The 21,498-nt window shown below is 35.9% G+C and overlaps 1 protein-coding gene across 5 annotated transcripts; it reads right to left on the minus strand.

Annotated features, from left to right (window-relative positions):
- Nucleotides 1-4,745: 4,745 nt before the first annotated feature.
- LOC107625421 (chromatin-remodeling ATPase INO80) lies at nucleotides 4,746-20,697 on the minus strand. 5 transcript variants are annotated; one of them, XM_088503409.1, is made up of 25 exons: nucleotides 20,261-20,697; nucleotides 19,947-20,037; nucleotides 19,315-19,714; nucleotides 18,782-19,214; nucleotides 18,484-18,684; nucleotides 18,241-18,351; nucleotides 17,612-18,033; nucleotides 17,329-17,437; nucleotides 17,162-17,242; nucleotides 16,913-17,085; nucleotides 14,945-15,070; nucleotides 14,553-14,714; nucleotides 14,414-14,471; nucleotides 13,435-13,665; nucleotides 13,071-13,217; nucleotides 11,825-12,370; nucleotides 11,299-11,559; nucleotides 11,065-11,172; nucleotides 10,661-10,755; nucleotides 10,420-10,562; nucleotides 9,847-10,044; nucleotides 9,532-9,690; nucleotides 8,085-8,377; nucleotides 6,827-6,901; nucleotides 4,746-5,025 (listed from the first exon to the last, which is right to left on the minus strand). In XM_088503409.1, exons 1-21 carry the CDS (start codon nucleotides 20,318-20,320, stop codon nucleotides 10,019-10,021), a joined length of 3,984 nt encoding a protein of 1,327 aa, XP_088359535.1. In that variant the 5' UTR covers nucleotides 20,321-20,697; the 3' UTR covers nucleotides 4,746-5,025; nucleotides 6,827-6,901; nucleotides 8,085-8,377; nucleotides 9,532-9,690; nucleotides 9,847-10,018. The 5 variants fall into 5 exon arrangements, with proteins under 5 accessions (XP_088359535.1, XP_020971574.1, XP_020971579.1 ...); XM_021115915.2 differs by having other exon boundaries at nucleotides 10,406-10,562; XM_021115920.2 differs by lacking the exon at nucleotides 6,827-6,901.
- Nucleotides 20,698-21,498: the final 801 nt, after the last annotated feature.

Raw genomic sequence — 21,498 nt, forward strand, 5'->3', positions numbered from 1 at the left:
CAAGACCCTATTAATGACAAAAGGGTGAGGAATTAAAATGAGAAAAGAAACAGGGCTGAATCTGTTGATAACTGGACAGGGTCTGAAATCAGAATGATTATTCTTGTGCTCTAAATTTTTTATTTTTATTTCTGATAATTATTCAATGGTTTATGCTCTGATATCATGTTCTGAATTTTTTGGTGCTCTGATATGTTGGATGAACTTTATGTTGCTGGATAATTTTTGTTTGATTGAATGTTTTGACAGCATTTTAATAGGAATTATTTGTTTTGAACATGTTGAGTTAAAGTATGCTGAGTCTTGGTTGCAATGTACTCTGTACTCAGGCATACTTTATGTTTATTTGTTAAGCAGAAAAATTGGTTAGAAGATAACAAATCAGGTTTTGTTTATCTTAATACATATGCTCAAAAATCAAAAGGTTCAACATTCTTGTGTACCATATGTTGAATACATTTTGGAATATATAAAGCTTATTACAAGTAATGCTTCCACTTATAAAAAAGGCACATATCAAGAGGGAGCTATGTGACAAATAGAAAGGGGGAGGATCCAAAAATCTTCAAGGGAGTACTCTTAATTCTTACCTTTTTTTCAATTTAATTTTTAATAATGTTTGTCATCAAGAGGGAGATTGTTGAGTTTGAAAAACTTTAAAGAATGATGATGATCAAACATTGTTAAAAATAATTAAATTACAAAATTATTAAGTTGTTAATTTCATTGTATCGATTAATAATTTTGCTATTGTGCAGATTTTGTTATTGGACTGAACAGAAAGATAAGCCCAATGTGATGACAATATCCAGCCTTGTGCAAAAAAATTCTATTTGATATGTGGCTGAAATATTTAATTGGTTAGCAAGATAATTGGGCTGGGAAATTTTTATACAGCCCAAAAATAATGCTTCTATTTGACCCAACATTGTGTTGGTCCGAAATTGAAAAGGAAAAGAAAGAAAATAGAGCATGATGAGTTCGGTTACCTACTCCCTCTTTGGAATGGAATTCAAAGCTAATTAAATGGATTTAATTGCATTGGTAACATGAAAGAAAAAGTTGAAATTGATTTGATTGCTTTTAATGAGTTAAACGTTACTATGCATAGGGAGTGGAAAATTAACTCATTTTAATTTTATTCATCAATTCCATTGAAAGCTTTTCACTCTTTCTCTCTGTTCTCTCTCCTCTCTCCTCACATTCGGTCATGTCTTGCAGAAAAAGAGGATTGAAGCAAGCTATCAGAGAAAATTACAGAGAAGCTATGAACAAGCAAGAGGCTAAGGTGATGATGGCCTTAGCAAAAAGAAGATCCAAGGCATTGCGTGGCTAAGATCTTTACCACTAAAGGCAAGATGTGGTGAAGAAGTTTCAAGATCTCCATGCCTAAAGTAGAAGCAATCTAATTCTGTCAGAGAAGAAGATCCCTGTGGTATGGATCGTCTCTACTTTTTGTTCATCCATCACAGAAGGTAGCTACTATAGCTACGTGGAGGAAGAACTAAAAATAGAGCAGATGGAGCTGTCAAGGATCAAGGGTTCATCAAGGGTCAGAAATCCTTCTTAGGGACCGAGTCAAGATGGAAGGCTCAGATTGATGAAGCTCGATGAGAAGGGATGAGAGAGAGGTAATTGCATGTTGGTTTTAGCTTTCAGTTCCCTCTCTCTTCTCTCTGTCCGAACCGGTTTTGATGTTTGAAGAAGAAGAAGTTGGCTCGATTGAACCGTTTCAACCTTGGAGGCTTTCCCTTCTATAATAAGGGAGAACAGCCAAGGCTTGAGACAAGGAGAGTAAGCACAGAGTTCTCATAGCTACCCAAGCTAACAGAAGTTCTTCTCCTTCAATGTGTTTCATTTTGTATTTTCTTTAGTTTTGTCTGTCTGAGTCTCATGGTGAAAAAGGCAAACAATGTGAGGTTTGTAAGAAAAAGTCAGTGAGTGGAAAAAGGCAAAGTGTACAAAATTATAGAAAAAGCCATAGGTGTCTTAGAGGTCCTTTGTACATCTATGTGTTGTGTATCAAGATTCTGTGGGAATTCCCTTGCAAGTTGGGTTAGCACTTAGCGGTTGAAAGCTTGGCAGGTGACCAAGTCAAGTTCACGGTTAGGGATAGATTCTGGACTTGTCCCGGATAGGAAAGGTAGTTCCTAGGGAGAATTGGTGTTTGTAATCAAGATGATTATAGTGAAATTCCATCATTGTTGTGATGGAGACTGGATGTAGGCTGCATTGTACTTAGCAACTGAACCAGGATATTTCTTGGTGTGATTCTCTCTCTCTCTTCTACTCTATTTTCGATTCTATTACGTAGGAGACAAAATTGAAAAATATCTCCTGACTGGTTATGAGACAAAAAGAAAATGTCTCTTGACTAGTTACGAGACAAAAAGAAGAAAAATCTCCTGAAGCTATTTCAAAGGGCAGAAAGTAACACTCAGCAAAAAGGGGCTAAGATTCAACCCCCCCCTTCTCTTAGCCACTGATTACCATCATAGTGATATGTTATGGAAATAGATTGAATTATATTGAGTTGAAGTCCATTGATCATATTAGAAGCTTGAAATTGAACCTTGGAGGTTTGTTCTTTCGCTTGGAGAGGAGTTGAAACTTTGGGGCTTGAGGGACGGTAGATATTTTGAGTTGTTCCAGGCATTAGGGAGGAATTGGCCAAGGTATGGTTATGGTTTCTCGTAGATAACATATAATGTAACGTGAAAACTTAGGCTTGTTGACCATAAGATAGGTTGGATATTGTGAACTTGCTATTGTTAGTAGTTTTGTTGAAATCTTGAGTTTGTTATGAGTGATAATGATTGATGAGGATGATGATTTTGAGTTGTGATGTTGATACATACATATATGTGTTACTTTGTTTGAAATGTGGAATGCTTGAAATGAAATTGATATAATGGAGTATTGGTACGTTGTGGAAGTGATAGAATGGATATGGGATTGTTTTGGTCATAATTGATGTTGTTTTGAAATGTAAAACTTTGGGTTGAGTGAGGTTTTTGGTAAAAATAGAGGTTTGGTGATTTTGGTAAAAAGCTAATTTTTTACCAAACTTCGGCCGGTCATAACTCGGCTTTCAGACCCTCAAATCTTCTCAAACTTGTTTCAAATAAAAATTGGGTCTGTAAAGTTTATGTTATTCGAAGAACAGACAGAAAATGATTTTTATCGAAAAAGTTATGTGCGTCGAAATAGACAAATAGGCAAACCCAAGTAGTTCACATCTGTCAAATAGGCAAACCCAAGTACTTGGGTTTGCCTATTTGACTCGCCGGTTAGTTCTTGAATAATCCGGTTCGCTTGTTCTCTCAGGCCATCGATTGCCCTGGGTTTGCCAGATCGGCACTCGTCCATTTATGGTTGTTGATTGCAGGTTGGTTGCGCTTGGACGACGCTGGTTATCCTCCTGTGGGTGGGGGGGATAACCGTTGTTTCGTTGTTCGTGTGCAGGGGGAATTTGGTAGGTCTGGTTCGTGGTGATGGTTTGAGAATCGCTCCTCGTGTTCATCCGTCATTCTGCCAAGGCTTGGCAAGTCTCCACAGACGGCGTCAATGTACAAGACTTTGCTGGTACATGTTGAAGGATGGATTGGGGACTCGCCGGTCTCGATGATGACGTGATTGGACTTCTAAAGCGGCAGGGGGTAGTACCTACAAGGACACTCTGACGCTCAAGTCAGAATAGATCTAAGAAGTATAGATGGGGGTTATGAGTATGTAACGTACTTGAGGGAGGCCCCTGGCTCCCCTTATATAGTTTGTGTTTGTTATCTTATCTTATGTTGTTGGCTAAGATTAAGGGGTATTTGAGTTTGAATGTTAGTTACTGGCTTCTGGTTTCTGGTTAGTTCGGGCCGTATAGACATCTTGGGCTGGGTCATCGTTGGGCCATTTGGGGCTCTAGACACCAGGCCCGGAACAAGAATATTTTGGTAAAATGTATAAACAATTGGTTGGTATAACGTTAAAATTGGCTAATCACATGGTTACAAAAGTAATTAGTCTGACCATGCAACGCAAACCGTATTGGCTGTGTAAAGAATTAGTATATCTTTTGATCAACTTGTAGATAAAGCTTAATGAAATCCAATATGTAAGTTTGTGTTATTATGGTGGGAAAAAAAGAATGCATGAATGTTTATGGTTCAGTTACATCATTTGCAGATTTTGTATGCACTAAGACTTAAGACACATTGAGAAGAGAAGGTGAATGAAAGAAGCAGCTTACAAGATTTCCATGTTGAAGGCTTTGAGAATAATGGTAAAGAAACGAATCAATGTTGGCGGAGGAGAACGCTTTTTTGGTTGGTAGCTACCTGAAGCCATGGATATTATTGTTGACACTCACAATTCACAACTATTGTCTCTGCTGCGTACGAAAAAAAAACTATCGTCTCTGCTAACTTTTTGTTTTTTAAGTGGACATTGAAATTATTGAAGGAGGGGTTAAAACATTATAATGCCTTTTACTCGCATTTCTACACAATTAGTTTACAATGATTCATTAGATTATTAGACTATGATCACTTCTACTTATTCTGGTTTCTCTATCTTTGAATTTAACTCTCTGCCTCAAACAGACGCTTAATTGGATATACAAATTAAATACTACTACTTTAAAACATAAGTGCATGCTACAGTAAGATGTCCAAAATTGCCTTCACTTGAAGATGTCATGTCTAGGTAATTGAAGATGATTATGAATTTATGATAGAAGAAAGGGAAGCAAATACTGAATTTCCTCAATTGCATTCAATACGGAATAATCTTTTACATTCGATCAAGGGTTGCTATTTATAGCAGATATTGCCATTACCAATTGTGCGCTCCGTAGACTAGTCTCCAAATCAGAAAAAGATTATATCCCTACATTCCCAGATCATATTCATCACTCCCTGCATCGTCGCTGCTACAGTGCAACTACAGCTGTTAAAAAACTGCTGCACTCACCCTCACTCCAATAATCTTCAAACTTCATCTGTTATTGCTTCCAAATAGCAATTGTTCACCCTGGACATATTAGATATAATGATTTTAATATATAAACTATCTGATACTATTTAATTTACAAAATTAAGTAACCAATCTAGGTACAAAATTGTTGATTCGACAGCATTGACAATCAAATAATTTTAAACTTCCAATATTATCCTGTCTCATAAATTGTACCATGATCAAACCTAATCCCCAATATTATCATGTGGGTCAGGGGCAGCGATTGCTGCAACTTACGGGAGGGCAATATTAAAGATAAATTCTTCTGATAAATTTGTAAATTTACATGTAAAAAGGAAATAAAATAAAAAGAAGACTCATTTATCTCTCTAATCATTTCTTTTTAATAAAATTTCTAAGCACACGCAGCCTAATAGTGTTTCTCTTATTTTTCAGGTTCGATGTATGAAACAGTATAACAAACAACACGAATTATAGTTCCAGCCTCTAATTACCATTGCCTGTAACACGAGCATTTTAAATTAACTATAGCCTAAAGCGAACACCTTATCAATGACAGTAAATAAGGAAGCCAACCAAACATGTAATTCTCATTTATAAGTTTATGACACACTGCATATCAAGAAAATGATAATTGTTTAACCGAACATTTAGTGCTTCATTCTTTTACCATTAAGATGAGTCTCATAATAATTATCTAACAAAACGAACACCTTTATGGAAAAAACCTAAAAGACAAATATAGAATTATCTAATGGCATCTTCTTAAGGTAAAGAACAGCAAAATAAAGACAAAATGGACCTTTCTTTCTTTTTATTTTTACGACAATATTGAAATAACTTTAAATAGAATTGCGCCAGAAAATATTAATCGGGTTAATCCTGTACCCATAGTCATCATCAATCTCGAATGCCCTTCTTATTTCATATACACCTCAATGAACCATACGACACTAAGTGATTGAAGATATGTACACACCTTATCCTTGCAACATACTATTAATTTCTCAAAGAGATGATTTTCACTGAAACATACATACAAGAACAAACTCAGGAATAACCATAATACTAGTAGTAAGCAACCTAAATAACAACCAACCTCTAGAATATGAGCTAACATCAACATATAAGGTAAATAACACCATACTAATATCAACGTTTGACCTTAATTTCAGATATTCAGGCATTGACCAAAATGAACCACAAAAAATGCAAAACCAACATATAAGCTACGATCAATGATAATGAAAGCAACCAAACTTCATTCATAGACATATTGTTAACCATAAATAATTTCTTAACATGAGCTTCTAAAGTAGTAATTCCCTTCACATCCCTGATCAAGTTATTAACCTTCCTATGGTGATACTGCTGCAGACAGAACCCAAAAATCTTAGTTCTATTAATTATGACCAAATAAAGTTCTACGTTCCAAAAATATATTAGGCACGTAACATTGAACCAACTGCTTGGCCAATCAAATGGATTAATTACTTGATGCTTTAAAAGAAAATCATGATCAAAAATATAATTGTGCTATCACTTGCATTTTACATTTTTACCAGCAACTTATGCTTGTACTTTATCAATGATGATATCAATTTCTTTTTTTTTTTTTTAAGCATATACACAGAAAGTGCACCAAAAAAAGAACATGATATATCTGACTTAGGCCATCATCTATCCTACTAGATTTAAATTATATTCAACTGTAGTGATTTTTTTGCTAAAAAAATAAAGAATAAGAACAATGAAGTATCACAGTGAAACAGTCCAAAACAGATTCAACCCAACCAGAGGCAACAGGCAAACTTTTCAGAGTTTCAGACCACACAAAGGCAATGAACAAACATACCTCCAGGATTCAAGGCGACAGTGACAGTGTCGAAGGTGTGGTGGCAGGTCGGCAGAACGACTAGGGGGCAGCAACCTACGACGTCAAGCATAGATGGAATTAAAGAACACAGAACAGAGTGGTAAACGAACTGTGAGAGGAAGGTGGTCCAAGACAGCGATGATTGACCACAAATTAACCACCCCAAATTTCAGTGCTGGAAACAAGAAGCCTTCACAGACACACGTCACAACCCTTGTTTCTCCTTTAGATATTTTTTCCCCTATTTTTGGCGAGAATTTATTTCAGATTTGATACTTTCAGTTCCCCCAATCCCCCCTTTTTACACAAATGTACAGAAAACTCATTTATCAAAGTTCTCATTTTTCTTTAAATTCCTAGCCAAACATATCTGGATAATGTTTATTTTCTTTTTTGTTTTCAATACAGACTTATAGTTCAATCGTCAGGTTTGGTCTTAAAAAATAATGTAGAGTATATGAAATGTGTACAAGGTTCTGAAAATAATAAATGTAATAATGCATTATATGAAGGCCAAAGAGAATAATAAAGATGGAGAACTATGCTACCTAAGAAAGCAAACAGAAACAAAGGGGATAGAGTAGTATAAGTTTGTGTTGACAATGCAAAGATAATGATGTAGGAAATGAAGGCCCCATTTGGCTTTAGGCGTGTGTTTAAGGTCATTTGCATTTCAAAGTGGTGTATACAGAGAAAAGAGAGGACCTAGAAAGACAAGGAAGAAGACAATAGTGACATGCATAAAAAGTTAGAGAGAAGAAAGGGCCAATTAGCATTAGATGGTATTGATGATAATGGAAGTTGCTGCTTCCATCCTCTCTGGACTGGTTCCTAATTCCTATCACTCGGATCCCTTTACTTTCCAATATAGCTCTGCTTCATCCTTCAGATGGGAGCTTAAATATAAAATTGGCAAGCAAGCAAAGCAAAGCATGATTTCCACAGTAATCATATTAAATGCAGTGTCTTCATTTCCAAGTGCCTGCAATACATGCAATGACACACCGTCCTCTACCTCAAACTATCATCATCACAATACTCAGATTAATTTCCCCTACAACAATTAATTTCCTCAGATTGCAAGTTGGATTAGAAAAAATTAACTCTTAAATTGAAATATCTATGTCTCTCTTTGTTTAGGATAGAATAGTAGGTCAATTCATAACCTATGATTGTATATCTAGTAACATAATAATAATTCATGGAGCGTAAACTTAGTTCAAGTAAAGGAGCGTACAACTGTGAGGATTTACTACGTGGTTGGCAAGCGTCTTAGCCTGCTTCTGCTTTAGAACCTCAAGAACAGAAATCTTATGCTGGTGGAAGTTAAGTCTTCTCTGGGAATATGGTAGCCGATGAAGTAAAAGACTCTTCAAACTTTTCATTTACATTCTTCATCCTTTTGGGTCTCTTTGGTTTGTGGCCCACTGGTTCAGTAGTTAGGTGGTTATCATCCAATTCATAATCTATAGCCATAATGCCAGATTCACTTGGCTTTTGAGAATTCCTTGGTCTGGAAGCAGCTTTTCTCTGCAAATAAGAGTCAAAGTTAATCCAATCCATAGATAACATCACAAATAAACTTGGAAATTTACTTCCTTGAATATTAGTAGACCTGAAATTTTATAAGATCAAACCAACAAAATAGTACAAGCCCCTAGATTATTAAGTTTGCAAACAGGGATCCATGAATTTCATAAGGTAGCAGATGTACCATTGATCCAGAGTAATAGATAAAATTTGAAACTATCAAATAATTACATTTAGGTGTATTATGACAAATATGATTTATCATGAATTCATGATGTACTTTAAAAATTTATCATTGGTTCACTGTGATGTGTTTAGGTTATATGTCTTCTTTTAAGGAAAATTCTTATATGCTTCATGGAGGAAATCTTTTATATACATCCAACTCGTTCTCTCCCTTTCTTTTCGAAAATTTGATAACCCTCGACCCAAATCAAGAGCAGAAAAATGTTTGAAACAACAGCAGCGTACAAAATAAAAGTGCAATAGCTCACATCTCGCATTGGACTGCACAAAAATCCCCTTTTTTTTCTCTCTCATTTTTCTTCTCACTCTATTTATTCAAAACAAATAGCCAATCACTCTATGGAGTGAGAAACTTTTGCTCCATGGAGGATGATGGAATATCTCCTCCGATAATGCCATAACTTTTGGGTCATGATTATACAAACCTTCTCTCACTATAGCTTTTTCTCTTGAATGGAACTTTCATGAACCAAAAGAGAAAAATGCGGCAATGCTATAAGATATTCCTCAAAACAAAATTCAAGATTGAGAATTTCACACAAGAAATGTAACAGACTGTCAAGATATTCCTCCATTAGGAATTCAAAATCTCCTACCAGCCATGGACTCTATAGAAATAAACCCTGCCAATAGAGCTAAGACTTGCACTGCTCTTGTAATGTACTTTATTCTTCAGCGTAAATAGATAGACATCTGACTAATGCAGTTAAGGTAGTTATTCCTTTTACTCAAATTTCTCTAGCAGAAATGAATCAAAAGCACGTAGAAGTTATTCTAACCACAAAACAATTCCCTTGGGAAAAGCATTATGAAACTTCATACATAAAAAATATTTATTATGGTGTAAACAGTTCAAATGAGATTCAAGGAAAAAGAAGCCAGCATGGCTTAAGGAAGTAAGATAATACCTTTTTATTACTGGCGTTTGATCCCTCTGGGTCCATCGGAAGATCAAAATCTGCAGTACCCTGGGCTGTAGAGTTTGTTAGATCCTCCAGAGATGCATCACCATCTTCATTTACACGTATACCCTTAGTTGGTTTCTTTTTCTTTTCCTTATCCTTTACCTAGAAGGACAGGTGAGGTCAAAATATAAACTAAAAAATCCGCATATTGTTTCAGGATCATGGATCCTATATATTCCTTATTCTTTCCCACTGTCAGTGCAAGGAATATTTATAATATTGTAACAATAAATTTAATGTGACGAGAATACCACAAACCTGAATAGGGATTTCCTTTAATTTCTGTTCAAGTTGGACATCATCCAAAAGCAAAGATACGACATCCTCCGGAGCTAAAAGATCACCTCCAACAGAACCACCAGTCATGACAAGGTTCTGCACAGTACTTTTCTGACTTGCTCTAAGAAGTATCTTCTCTTCAACTGTCTCTTTACATATAAGTCGGTAAACAGTAACCTACAAGTTTCAAATTAACATAAAATCAGCTTTGAACAACAATAGTGATCCAATTTTTTTATCCCTAAAGCAAAAGAAACCTAAGTACTTAGAAACTCAAAACAAGTAACTTTTGTGTTGGTGAGAGACAAGATGTTGGAGATTGATAGTGAAAGGAGATCAGGAAGAAAGAAATTTCTATATCCAAGTAATCCAACTATACAAGGAATGAAGATCCAAAGATACCATATGCTTGAGGTCATAACTATTTGGGCAACATGGCATCCATAGGATTATTAACAGAATAACATGTGTGAAGACGCTTTTTCTTTTAATGGAGAAATAGGACAAGGAGGGGGAGAGGAAGAGGGTGAGAACAAACATCTTTTGTCTGACCCAAACGATGAGCTCTATCCATTGCCTGCAGATCCAACGTTGGATTCCAGTCACTTTCATAAAATATGACTGTGTCAGCAGCTGTCAAGTTGATACCTAATCCACCAGCTCTTGTACTCAGTAAGAACACAAATACGTCACTCCTGTAATAAAATCAAAAACGAACATAAAAATTCTAGATGTTTTTTAATGGAGTCAGACAAAAGAACAGTATGATAGTTATAACAATAAAAGAAATCACCTGTCCTGGAAGTCTTTGACCATGTCTCTGCGATCCTGAATAGTAGATGACCCGTCAAGTCGAAAATACTTATATTTTCTATAGTTCATATAATCCTGCAGGAAAGATAAAACCATCAGTCAACTGTAGAACAATGTGGAGAAAGTAGATGTTCAGCATGCTACTTCAACTTTAATTAAATAGCAAAGTTTCTCAAATCAAAAATGCATTTAACTCATTTAGTTGCTTTAGCGGGAAAGTATGCAACATCCAGGTCAGACCAGGTATTCAATGAATCCAATTTGATGTGACCATTACTTTGGAGGTAAATGAACACCTTTTAATAACTGAACCGTAACCTATAGAATTATTTCAAAAGATAACCATTATCAATATATTTAACATTGAGCCAAGTTCAATGGTACCTCCAAAATATTCAGCATCTTAGTCATCTGAGCAAACAAAAGAACACGATGATTTCCTGCTCGCAAGCGTTTCAATAGTATATCAAGTGTTTGAAGCTTCCCAGAGTCCTAATTATAATAAGCATAAGAAATTTTCAATATAATAATAAAAAATTGGTCCCATTTTTTCCTTTTAATTTTATGGGGAGGATTCACATTCAATAAACCCCACACAAACAGAAAAATAATCCTTACAGTGAGCAACTTTGCTGGGTCAAAATTATGCATCGGAGGTGAACAGCCAAAAACTTCATGTGTGAACTTAAGTGCAGGGTGTGAAATAGGTAGTTCAGAATCAATCTCTTCAATTAAATGATGAGGAGAACAAACAGGCTTTCTAGGACCAGTAGATTCAGATGTACGCGCAAATCCTACAAACAACCTCTTAACCCAAGGATCATGCAATTCTTCAATCATTTTATAGGAGAAGTTACGATCTGGGCAATAAGCAGCAATCTGTAAAGAATAACAGTGGCAGAATGATAGACAATTATCAGGAAAAAATACTTGAGAATACTTAGAAAAATATCCAAGTGAGAATGAGAAACTGCATATATTCATGTTAGTAGTAGGACAAGACACATATACAAAGTACATTCTAATTGAATGAGTGACCTTTTCTATCACTGGTAGTTCTCTACAGAGCTAATTGCTCCTACTCTAGGTAGTCAACACTATTTCAAACAAACATGAAAGCAACAACAGAGAAAGAACAACATACTGGTGGAGCTCTAGTCGGTGGGATATATGTGTAAGCTGCGTGAAGAAGCCTTGCATTGGATAAAAGTCTATGCTGATGGGAGATGACCAAAGCCTCAAAAGGATCACAGGTGGGCCCAGTTGCAAACCTTCGTTCAAGAAACTGAGCCTCAGATCTTGATGGCAATAATAACATTCTAGTAACAGCTCTCACTGTTCCTTTTTCCAGGTAACTACATTCAGGATCACTTACTGTGGTCTCCATAAGAAAGTCTATAAATTCATCAAGGAATTTACGTTCCCATCTCATCATAGAAAACAATAGTCTCTCCAAGAAAGAACTACTGGCCAGAAATGTCACCTCTTGTGGAGACAAATCCACCAAACGAGTAAAACCAAAGTTTCCGCTATTAACAACCACACCTTCTGAGATCATAGAGCGATAAATATTTTCCGGTGTAAAAATGTTGAAATGTTTCTGAAAAGATTCTCTGCAGACACCATGACCAACAGTCGCACTGAAAGTCTCAGATCTTTGCATAATCTCTTGGTAGACAAGTTTTGGCATCTGAAAAATTTTAAAATTAAAAAGAAAATTAATAAAAAAAAAAAACAAACATTGATCATGAATGGACTTTCCTCAACTTAAAAGATAGTTGGGAACCTGAGATTGTACACTAGCCAAATATTCCTTGATTGAATTAACTTTTAATTGGGATGACAAGACCAAAGAAGAATTGAGCTGATGCAGTTTAAGTTTGAATTGTCAGATTATCCAAAATCCTTTGTTCATGGAGACATGAAGCCAGTGGTTTACTTTGGCTTTCATAATAAGAGATTAATTAAGACAGAACAAGAATGAGGGAAGGAGAAAGAGAAAATAATGAAATTCAACACTTTGGTAGTGTTTAGCTAGAGAGCCAGGTTTAGAGACAGAAAAATTGTCCCAAGAAAACAGTTTCTGTACCCAACAAGTGGAAACAGCAGAGATAGGACACATGCACACAATTTTTCCAATTATACTCTAACTCCAATAGTAGTTGGAGTCAAGGTCATCAATAACAGATCACGACTCATTGTGTTTTCCGAAATTTCCACTACACAGTAGCACCATGGTACTGATATAGCCAGATATTTGACCTTGGTCAAAGTCTTTCCAACAGCAACAAGCAAGGGGATCCAGATGCCATTATTTATGAATTTTGGTTTTATCCTGACCAAACACCAGATTATAATCTTGATACAGTAGACAAGGTTTGAGAAATTACCTCATATGATATGGGGTTGTGACCTCCAGGATAGTATATGTCCTCCAACTCCCCAAATGGGGGAGGTGGAAGGGAATTTGGAATCTCTGCAAAATAGAAGTATGTGCTACCCTCACTCCTTTCAAACAACTCTGGATGGTTGCAAACCTATCATAATTCAACAGCAGTTATTACCATGGCCGATCTTTCTCTCTGTTTTCTTCCCTTTTTTTGGGTTTTTTTTTTTTGGGGGGGGGGGGGGGGGAAAGGGGGGAAGAGGGGGGGGGGCGGCGGGGATTCATTTTCAATGAAGCAAACGGCAGCACAAAATGAATCAACAAAAACAACTTTAGTCTGCCAAAAGCAGCATGGAAATGGACACTACCTTCCTTAGTTGAATAACAATATTCATTAGATTCAGGATTTTCTTCTCGTTGAGTTGCCCACGATTACTATCGAAAAGTTCAGCAAGAGATATCTTGTTCTTAATTGCTTGATAGAAAGCCTGCTGCCGAGAACTCAGCTTGCAATGCACCATAACCTCAGTTTTCTTAGTCAGCTCAGAAACTACATCCTTTTTAACGCGCCGCAACATGAAAGGCTTCAGAATTGAGTGCTGTTATACACGTGGGCAGAAATTAAGTCAAGTAGTTCAAAAAGATGCAAAATTGCAATAGTTTAATACAAAACCAGCAAAAATAATTAGAGGTAGTAAAAAAATAGGCGACCCCACCTAGTGGGATAAAGCTTTGTTGTTGTTGTTGTTGTTGTAGTAAAAAAGAATAATGGAGCACAATATAATGCATGAAATCGCAACTCCAGTTATCACACATTCCTGAAACATGTATTTAGTTTATATTGGGATATGCATACATGAATATAAAGAATTAAGAGTAGTTAACAAGAGCTTTTCTGAAAACCCTAGCCAATGCATGTGCAAGTGCACATATTTATACTGCAAAAAGATAAAACCCAAAGCACACCAGCTTAGCTTAAAACAACCACGCAATAAATAAAAAATGCCCACAAACATGTTAAACAAGTGTTTAGTACTCTCAAAAGACAAATGCTACCAGCCTACCAGCACATTATCCAAAAGCAAAGTTGGATGAATTCTTCTCTTCATTTCACAATAAATATTACACAACAGAAGTCTAATACTACAAACCAAAAAATCTCCTGATAAACAAATCCCATATACTATTCTTAAATTGAAAATCCAAAATGATATAGTACAACAACAACAATGCCTTGTCCCACTATGTGGGATCAGCTACATGGTTCGAACGACACAACTATGCTCTATCATGATTCATGTCTGAACTCAGCCCATTCTATTTGGAAAGACAGAAAGATGAACATACCAATCTGTTCAGTTGATGCTCATTCAAGGTGCCACCATGTTCTGCATGGTTCTCAATGCTGGCATGTGATTGGTCATAGTATGTTAGACCCTAATTATACGGCTAAAAAATCAATGGAAATACAATGAAGAAAACTTACCCTTTCGAAAACCACTCATTAAACTGCTCATGGCTATCAAATAAAGTTGGCATAATGAAGTGCAGAAGAGCCCACAGCTCTGCCATATTATTCTGAATAGGTGTGCCAGTAAGAAGAAGGCGATTCCGACAATTAAAGCTAAGGAGTGTCTTCCATCTTATGCTGTTAGATTGAAGAGAATTTTAGCAGTCAAATGTATAATGATACAAGTTCAACTATACAATTTCTACATTTAAAAAGTATACACAGTTCCATTGTAAGAAAAAATGAGCTATATAAACAGTTACTCATAGTTTTCTTATAAGAAACCACATGATCACAAACTGTAAGGACTAGACATATTCCATTCACTTATGATATTATGCACCTCATAAACAAAGATTACATAATACCTGGTTGAATTTTTTATTGCTTGAGCCTCATCTAAAACCATGTACTGCCATTTCACACGGCGAAAAAACTTCTCGTCTTGTACTAACAGCTGATAGCTAGTGATGACAATGTGGAATTTAGCGTCCCTGGTAAACAAGAAAGAAGTACTGATGATAGCTATCACAAGGATGAGAGAATGCAAAAAGACGGAATGAACTACAAATAAAATTAAGACAGGCAAGGGCTAAAACATTTATTATGTTTTTGACCAATGGAACAAAACTCCAAACATTAGAGCATGACTTTGTGAAGATGAACAATACCATCCCCACCAAACATTTATAAGAACATCAACTTTGCCTTACATTGGATGTTATTTTACTTTGTAACAAGGAAAAGGACCAAGAATCAAACTACTAAAATTCAGCTACAAGGAAACCATATACAGGATAAAATTTCACATTTGATTGTAAGTTTTTATTCAACGATACTCGTTCCTGAAGAAAGTTTTTGTAAAACTGACCATTGTATTGAAAGTTCATGTTATAGATCATAACTAAAATTTCACATTAATCTAACACCATTTAAATCAACGTAATACATACTTCTTAAATGTATGTAAAATGAATTATTTGATCACATTCATTAATGTTGTCTATTTTTTACATGATCTTGTATGATATGTAGCTCCAATTCATCGGTTGGATTGATAAAATTTACATAAGAAAGTTATTCAAGGGGTAAGTTTACTAACTCTTGCATCAGTGTAAGAGTATTCTACCTCATATATATAGGTGCATTCTAGTATGCCTATGCTACGGTAGCTATGGTGAAAGTGTTGCAAAATTAAAGTAACACTTTATTATTTAACAATGCTTTTTAAGAAGTATTGCTAAAAAAGTGTTATCAAAATGTAAAAGAAAATGTGACTTTAGCTTTAATAACACTTGCATAACCACCATAGCCATCATAAGCATAGGCATACTAGAGTATATAATATAATATAAGGAAGTAATTAAATGAAATTACATAAAATTTCAAAACTTATATATTAAAATTACAAAAATTGAAAAGGCAGTTTGATAGCCATAACATTTCCTATCAGACTTCTAGTGTGTATAATGCAGAAGACCACTTCAAGCCTAAGGAGACTTGTCAATAGTAATACCCAAATAGCAGGCACATCTTATACTTCAAAGGAAACACAACAATAACACTTCTGATTTTGTTCCTCTTTAAGAAGCATCTAGAATCTTTCTTGACCCGCCATGTAATGATCGATTTGCTTTTTTTCACAACCAGGCATTAGAACACAAAGCCACTATAATAGCTAATGGATTAATAGGCACTTGCCAATCCATGTTTTTATATTTTATTACAAATTAAAGATTAATTCAAATTTATAAGTTTTACAATTTCACCTTAGTTTTATTTAGAATTTAGTAAAGGTCGGTGGAGTAGTAGGTTGAAATTAGGAAGAGATGAGGAGAATTAAGCTGCGTCTGAAATGGGAGAGTAGTTTTGGTGGGTAAGTGGAGACCTTGTATCCCTTTGGGAATACAGAATGGGAATCCACCCAATCCCATATCCATTATGAACATCGGTCTGGATCGGAAGAAATTTCAAACTTTCAATACGGTATAGAAACACCAAAACCAGTTACTAATGTGGTAATGTCAACAACACAGATTCTAAAGCTTTGGCTTAAAATCTTTGTGACTACCCAAATTTCAGTGCTGTATTTACCCAAACCACACAACAAAGTGACTCCAAAAGGGCTTCTCTTATCTGAATTTTAACAAATATGACTCATGTATCCAGCAATAAAAAACAATTAAAGTAGATATTAGCATAAAAAGATAGCAGAATCAACTATGAGAACAAACCCTTTTCTTTCCTACCAGGCTACAAAATGACTTCTTTAATATATGTTTTCACTACCATCAACTCTTTTAAGGAAAATAGAATGCACGAGAAATCGAAATTACCTACGATATAGATCCTTTGGGTTAATACTTTTCCTAAGCACTGATCGCTCGGCAACACCTCCCCAATAAGGAAGTCTCTTGAGTTCAGGGCAAAAGCGCTCAAGTTCCTCATTCCAATTGTTTAAAACAGATGCAGGTGCAACAACCAGAAAAGGCCCCCATATATTTTTCTCCTGCAAGAGTTAAAGCATGTTAAAATAAAGTCTAAAACATGAGCAAACAGACCACGTTCAATACTTCAATAGATACCTCAGCTAAATGGGCCAAAAATACCATAGCCTGAATTGTCTTTCCAAGTCCCATCTCATCAGCAAGTATGCCATTTAAACCCTGAAAGACACAAACCAAAATTGTTCAGATTGCAACCAAGAGAGAGCAAATATATTCATGTAAGTTCTCTGGGATTGCTAAAATACCTGCTCATAACAATTAACAAGCCACTGAAGACCTTTTAGCTGATATTCTTTTAGACAACCTTTAAATAATTCTGGTGTCTGAACTGTAGATGCCACAGGCATAGTTGAGCTGCAATACAACGAGAAAAACTATTTAACAAAAATAAACAATAGTCTAACACCCCCATAATACCATATAGACAAAAGTTAACCCAGTAATATGCAAATATATATTTATACATATCCTCATGATGTACATTTATACATACATGTGACAAAAGCTAAGGAAAGAGGGAGAACTCACGGAGTTTGCAAATCAATGTCACTCGCTCCTGCTACCTCCTGTGAAAGTGGATCAGCTTCACCAGCCTGGCGCAGCCTCAGGCACTCACTGTCGAAAGCACTTGTCAACTTTCTTTGTTTGGAGACTGCTTCTTGAGCAGCCTTCAAAGCTTCCTTCTTCAATTCAGCCTCTTCAGGATCATCCTCAATTGGGCCAGCATCTGAAGAGTCAAAAAGTGCATCTTGATCATCTGCTTTTTCATCTTCCATTGGTAAAGCCTCTGAAGATAATAAGCTTGATTTGTTCTGCATGAAGTGACTGTAGAGCTCAGTTTGTTGTATGAGAAAATTAAGCCTTTGCTGTTGCCTCTTAGCTTCTCGAAGCTCCTGTTCACGCCTCAATGCTTCAGCAGCTTCTTTTTCCTCTCTTTTTCTCAATTCAATCTACAAGGAATGGCATTAAAAATCATATCACACTAGTGTAATGTATAAGAATTTATGCAAGCAAGATAATTTTCACTATCCAAAGAAAATCAAAGCCCACAATGGATGAACCTATTTGACACCACTTGAATACTATAAAAATCAAGAATAAATGCATACAGAATCAAGTCAGTAAATTTAAAATTTCAAATACAAAATAAAAATTACCATCTCCTTATCAGCTCGTTTCCAGAAAAACAACATGTCTCTAGCTAGTTTGCGGGTGCGAATGCTGGCACCCCGAGTCCATCTAAGTGATCTACTAACTTTCATTCTAACCTGAAAAAAAAAAAAGAATCAATTTCAGTCATTTTGCAGAAAAATGAAATCACAAGCTTTGTATTAGAACTACAGACAACAAATATCAATGTAGAACAATACAAAGAGAGCACAAATGTGTAAAGTACATGCCTCTCTTTGACAATTCTCTGAGAACCTCTTGGCATCCATCAGTTGCTTTCGATGAAAAATTGTGAAATTCCTATGATGTTTTGGAACGTCTCTTCTGACAATGTTTACCCAAATCTTACCAATTCTATCCCTTTCCTCCTTCTCAATCAAAGCAGGATCTTTTTTCACCTTTTGCTTCTTAGGTAGGCTTCGCTCAATGATCTAAAGCAGTTAAATGTCAAAACTAAAGTAAAGGAAAGGGGAAGAAAATAAAGAAAAAAAAGGAGAGGAAAAAATTATAGGCCCAACTGATACATACCTCATAAGTATCACCTTTTTCCAAAACCTTAACATAATAAACCTGCAATACACCACCCTCAGACAAAATAGATCGCTTTATGTTTCCAGCTGCCCCCTCTGGGATGAAGGAATTTAAACCGACATTGGACACTTTCAGACTGAACTTATGAGGTGAATTAGAAGCGGACATGGCCTTCAAGCGTGCCTGAAGTGAGTCATATTGGGACATAGGCTCCCCCATGCCTCCTCGGTTTGTAGTCATGAACCTTTTATCAGTAGCCATCATTGCAGCCAAGGACCCCAAATCCAAGGTACCCTTTAAGTAAAATTCATCTACATGGATATCTGAGAAGTTTGGCAGGTTCAGCATTGAAGCTAGCTTATCATATTTTGGAGGGATCTTATAAGAGATACCATCAGTAATGTCCAAAGAAGCAGGTTCATACATAGTCCTGCAACAAGTCAACAAAAGCTGAGCTGACTTTCAATAGAATAATGATTTACCATCCAAAAGCCATGGCAGAATAAAAGCAATAAAATAGTAAGGCAAACCTATCAGAGGCATATCGCTGCAGGAAATTAGCATCATGGTAGTTTCCTGGTTTCTGAGAATTGGAATCATATAGCCATTCAGATGCAATCTCTGCAGCATGCAGTCCTCCATAGTGATCATTCCCAGACTTTCGAGCTTTTGAGGCACTGCTACTTTGAACAGGTGGAACAGCAACCTGATTTTGGGCATGAGTAGATGAGGTGTCCTTGAACCTCCTCTTGTATTTTTGGACATGCTCTCCAAGCATCGATCTATATCGCTCCTCTGTGATACACGTTCCATAAAACCGACTCCTTTCCTCCTCGTCACTGTTTTGAGACCATGCTCTCTTCAACAAATTTACCTCCCTTCCATTCGCATTCACATTCCCATTACTGTGACTTGCCATTGCCCCACCACCTGATCATGGAACCCACCCAAAGATACACGTCATTATTGTCATTGTTTATTCTATTATACAAGTTAAACCTCTTGACCCAAGAACAAATTAGTAACCATACTATCTTTAATCTTCACAAAATTACAAAAGAACCATAAACTTCACAAGCATAAAATCCAAATAGACAATAACTCATCAATCCATAATAAAACATGAACCATAACAAAAACACACAAAAAGCGTAATGCCTACCTCGGCTATCTCTGCTCTCATCGTCCTGACTACTATTCCCGTAATAACCAAAATCATTATCCCGTTGTGGAAGTTGAAAGTTCATCAAAGGCTACAAAAACAACGCGATCAGAATAACACTAAATTCGTCGATTTTTTTTCTTTTGGAGGCTTCCAAAGCAAAATATAACCAATGAAACAACAAAAATAAAGGAATTGACGAACACGTTAAAACTAAAAGACAACGTGCAGAATCCCTATTCATACATAAAACAATGGCGGGAAATACAGTAATCACAAAAACTGGAAAACGGGGAAGAACCAATGCGGAGAACCTCGAGATTGAAGAGATTGGAATAGGAGAGCGAGTCCTTGGGATTGTTTCTGTGATCCATGTGATATAACGCGACCACAATGCGAGGGTAGCGACAAGTGCAGAAACCCTAATTTTTTCAAAAAGTACGGGGAAAGAAGAGTTTTTGGAGAGAGAAGAAGAAGCGTTAGACCTAAGAGGAGTGAAGAGAAAGGGATGAAGGGAATGGAAGGGAAAGGGTGCGTAGGATAAGGTGGACTGCGAGGGGAAAGAGAAAGATGGTGGACACAGAGGGTGTGTGGAGCACGGGAGTGTGCTAAAGTGCGCTGTGTAGGTGCCATTCTTTTGTTAACGTGCGCTACCCGAGTATTCCGTTCGCCCCTTTTTTTTTTTTTTTAGTTTCTCAGTTGAAACTTGAAACATAGGATCACAAATTCACAACTAAGAGGAATTTGCCGTATCTTTTGAGATTTGGAGATGGCGCATAAATGAGCTGCTAGGGAGAAAGTGGGAAAGGATGCAAATATGCAATGTTTTTTATAAATTTCTTTAGATAGAAGTGTCTAAATGTCCATGACTGCCCATAGTCCCGCTACACTTACAAATTTTTTTGACAAATAAGTTGGTATAAGTTAATTTTAATCAAATAAAATCTATTTGTATAACGTGTGTATAAAATTATGTTGTTTTTTTTTTAACGTTTGTATTTGGTATTTTTCCTTCTCTTCCTTTTTTTTTTTTATATATTTTTTTCATTGTTCTTCGCATTTTTTTTTTTGCATATTTCATCCTTTTCATTGTTTTTTTTACTATTATTGTTGTTCTTCTTCTTCTTTTTATCAATATAAATATATCGAAAATTTTTAATAATATACATAAATATCTTAGTTTGGATCTGTCTTTAATAAACTTAAATCTTTTGAACTTTTCTAATATGCATAAACAATAATTTATAAATATACTTTATATTGGGGTTTAATAATAATTATAATTTTTTTTATATTTACCACAAATATTTTTAAAATTTATCTAATAAAACTCTAATCTATCTACAAAGCCACCACCATCTACTCCACTTTTCTCTGGTCTCTGCCATCACCGTCGCCGTCCAATCTGGCGCTCGCTGCCAATCTCAGCCCATCTCCTGGCGTTGCTATTAGCCTCTTTCTTCCTGTCGTTCATTTTCAGTATCTCTCTTCTATTTTTTCTCTTCTCTTTTCGAGTCGTCGTCAACGCCGTTATGCTCCGTCTCCCCCTTCA

This window comes from Arachis ipaensis, chromosome B2 (assembly GCF_059453495.1).
Source record: "Arachis ipaensis isolate K30076 ecotype BB chromosome B2, ASM5945349v1, whole genome shotgun sequence".
Taxonomy (NCBI): Eukaryota; Viridiplantae; Streptophyta; class Magnoliopsida; order Fabales; family Fabaceae; genus Arachis; species Arachis ipaensis.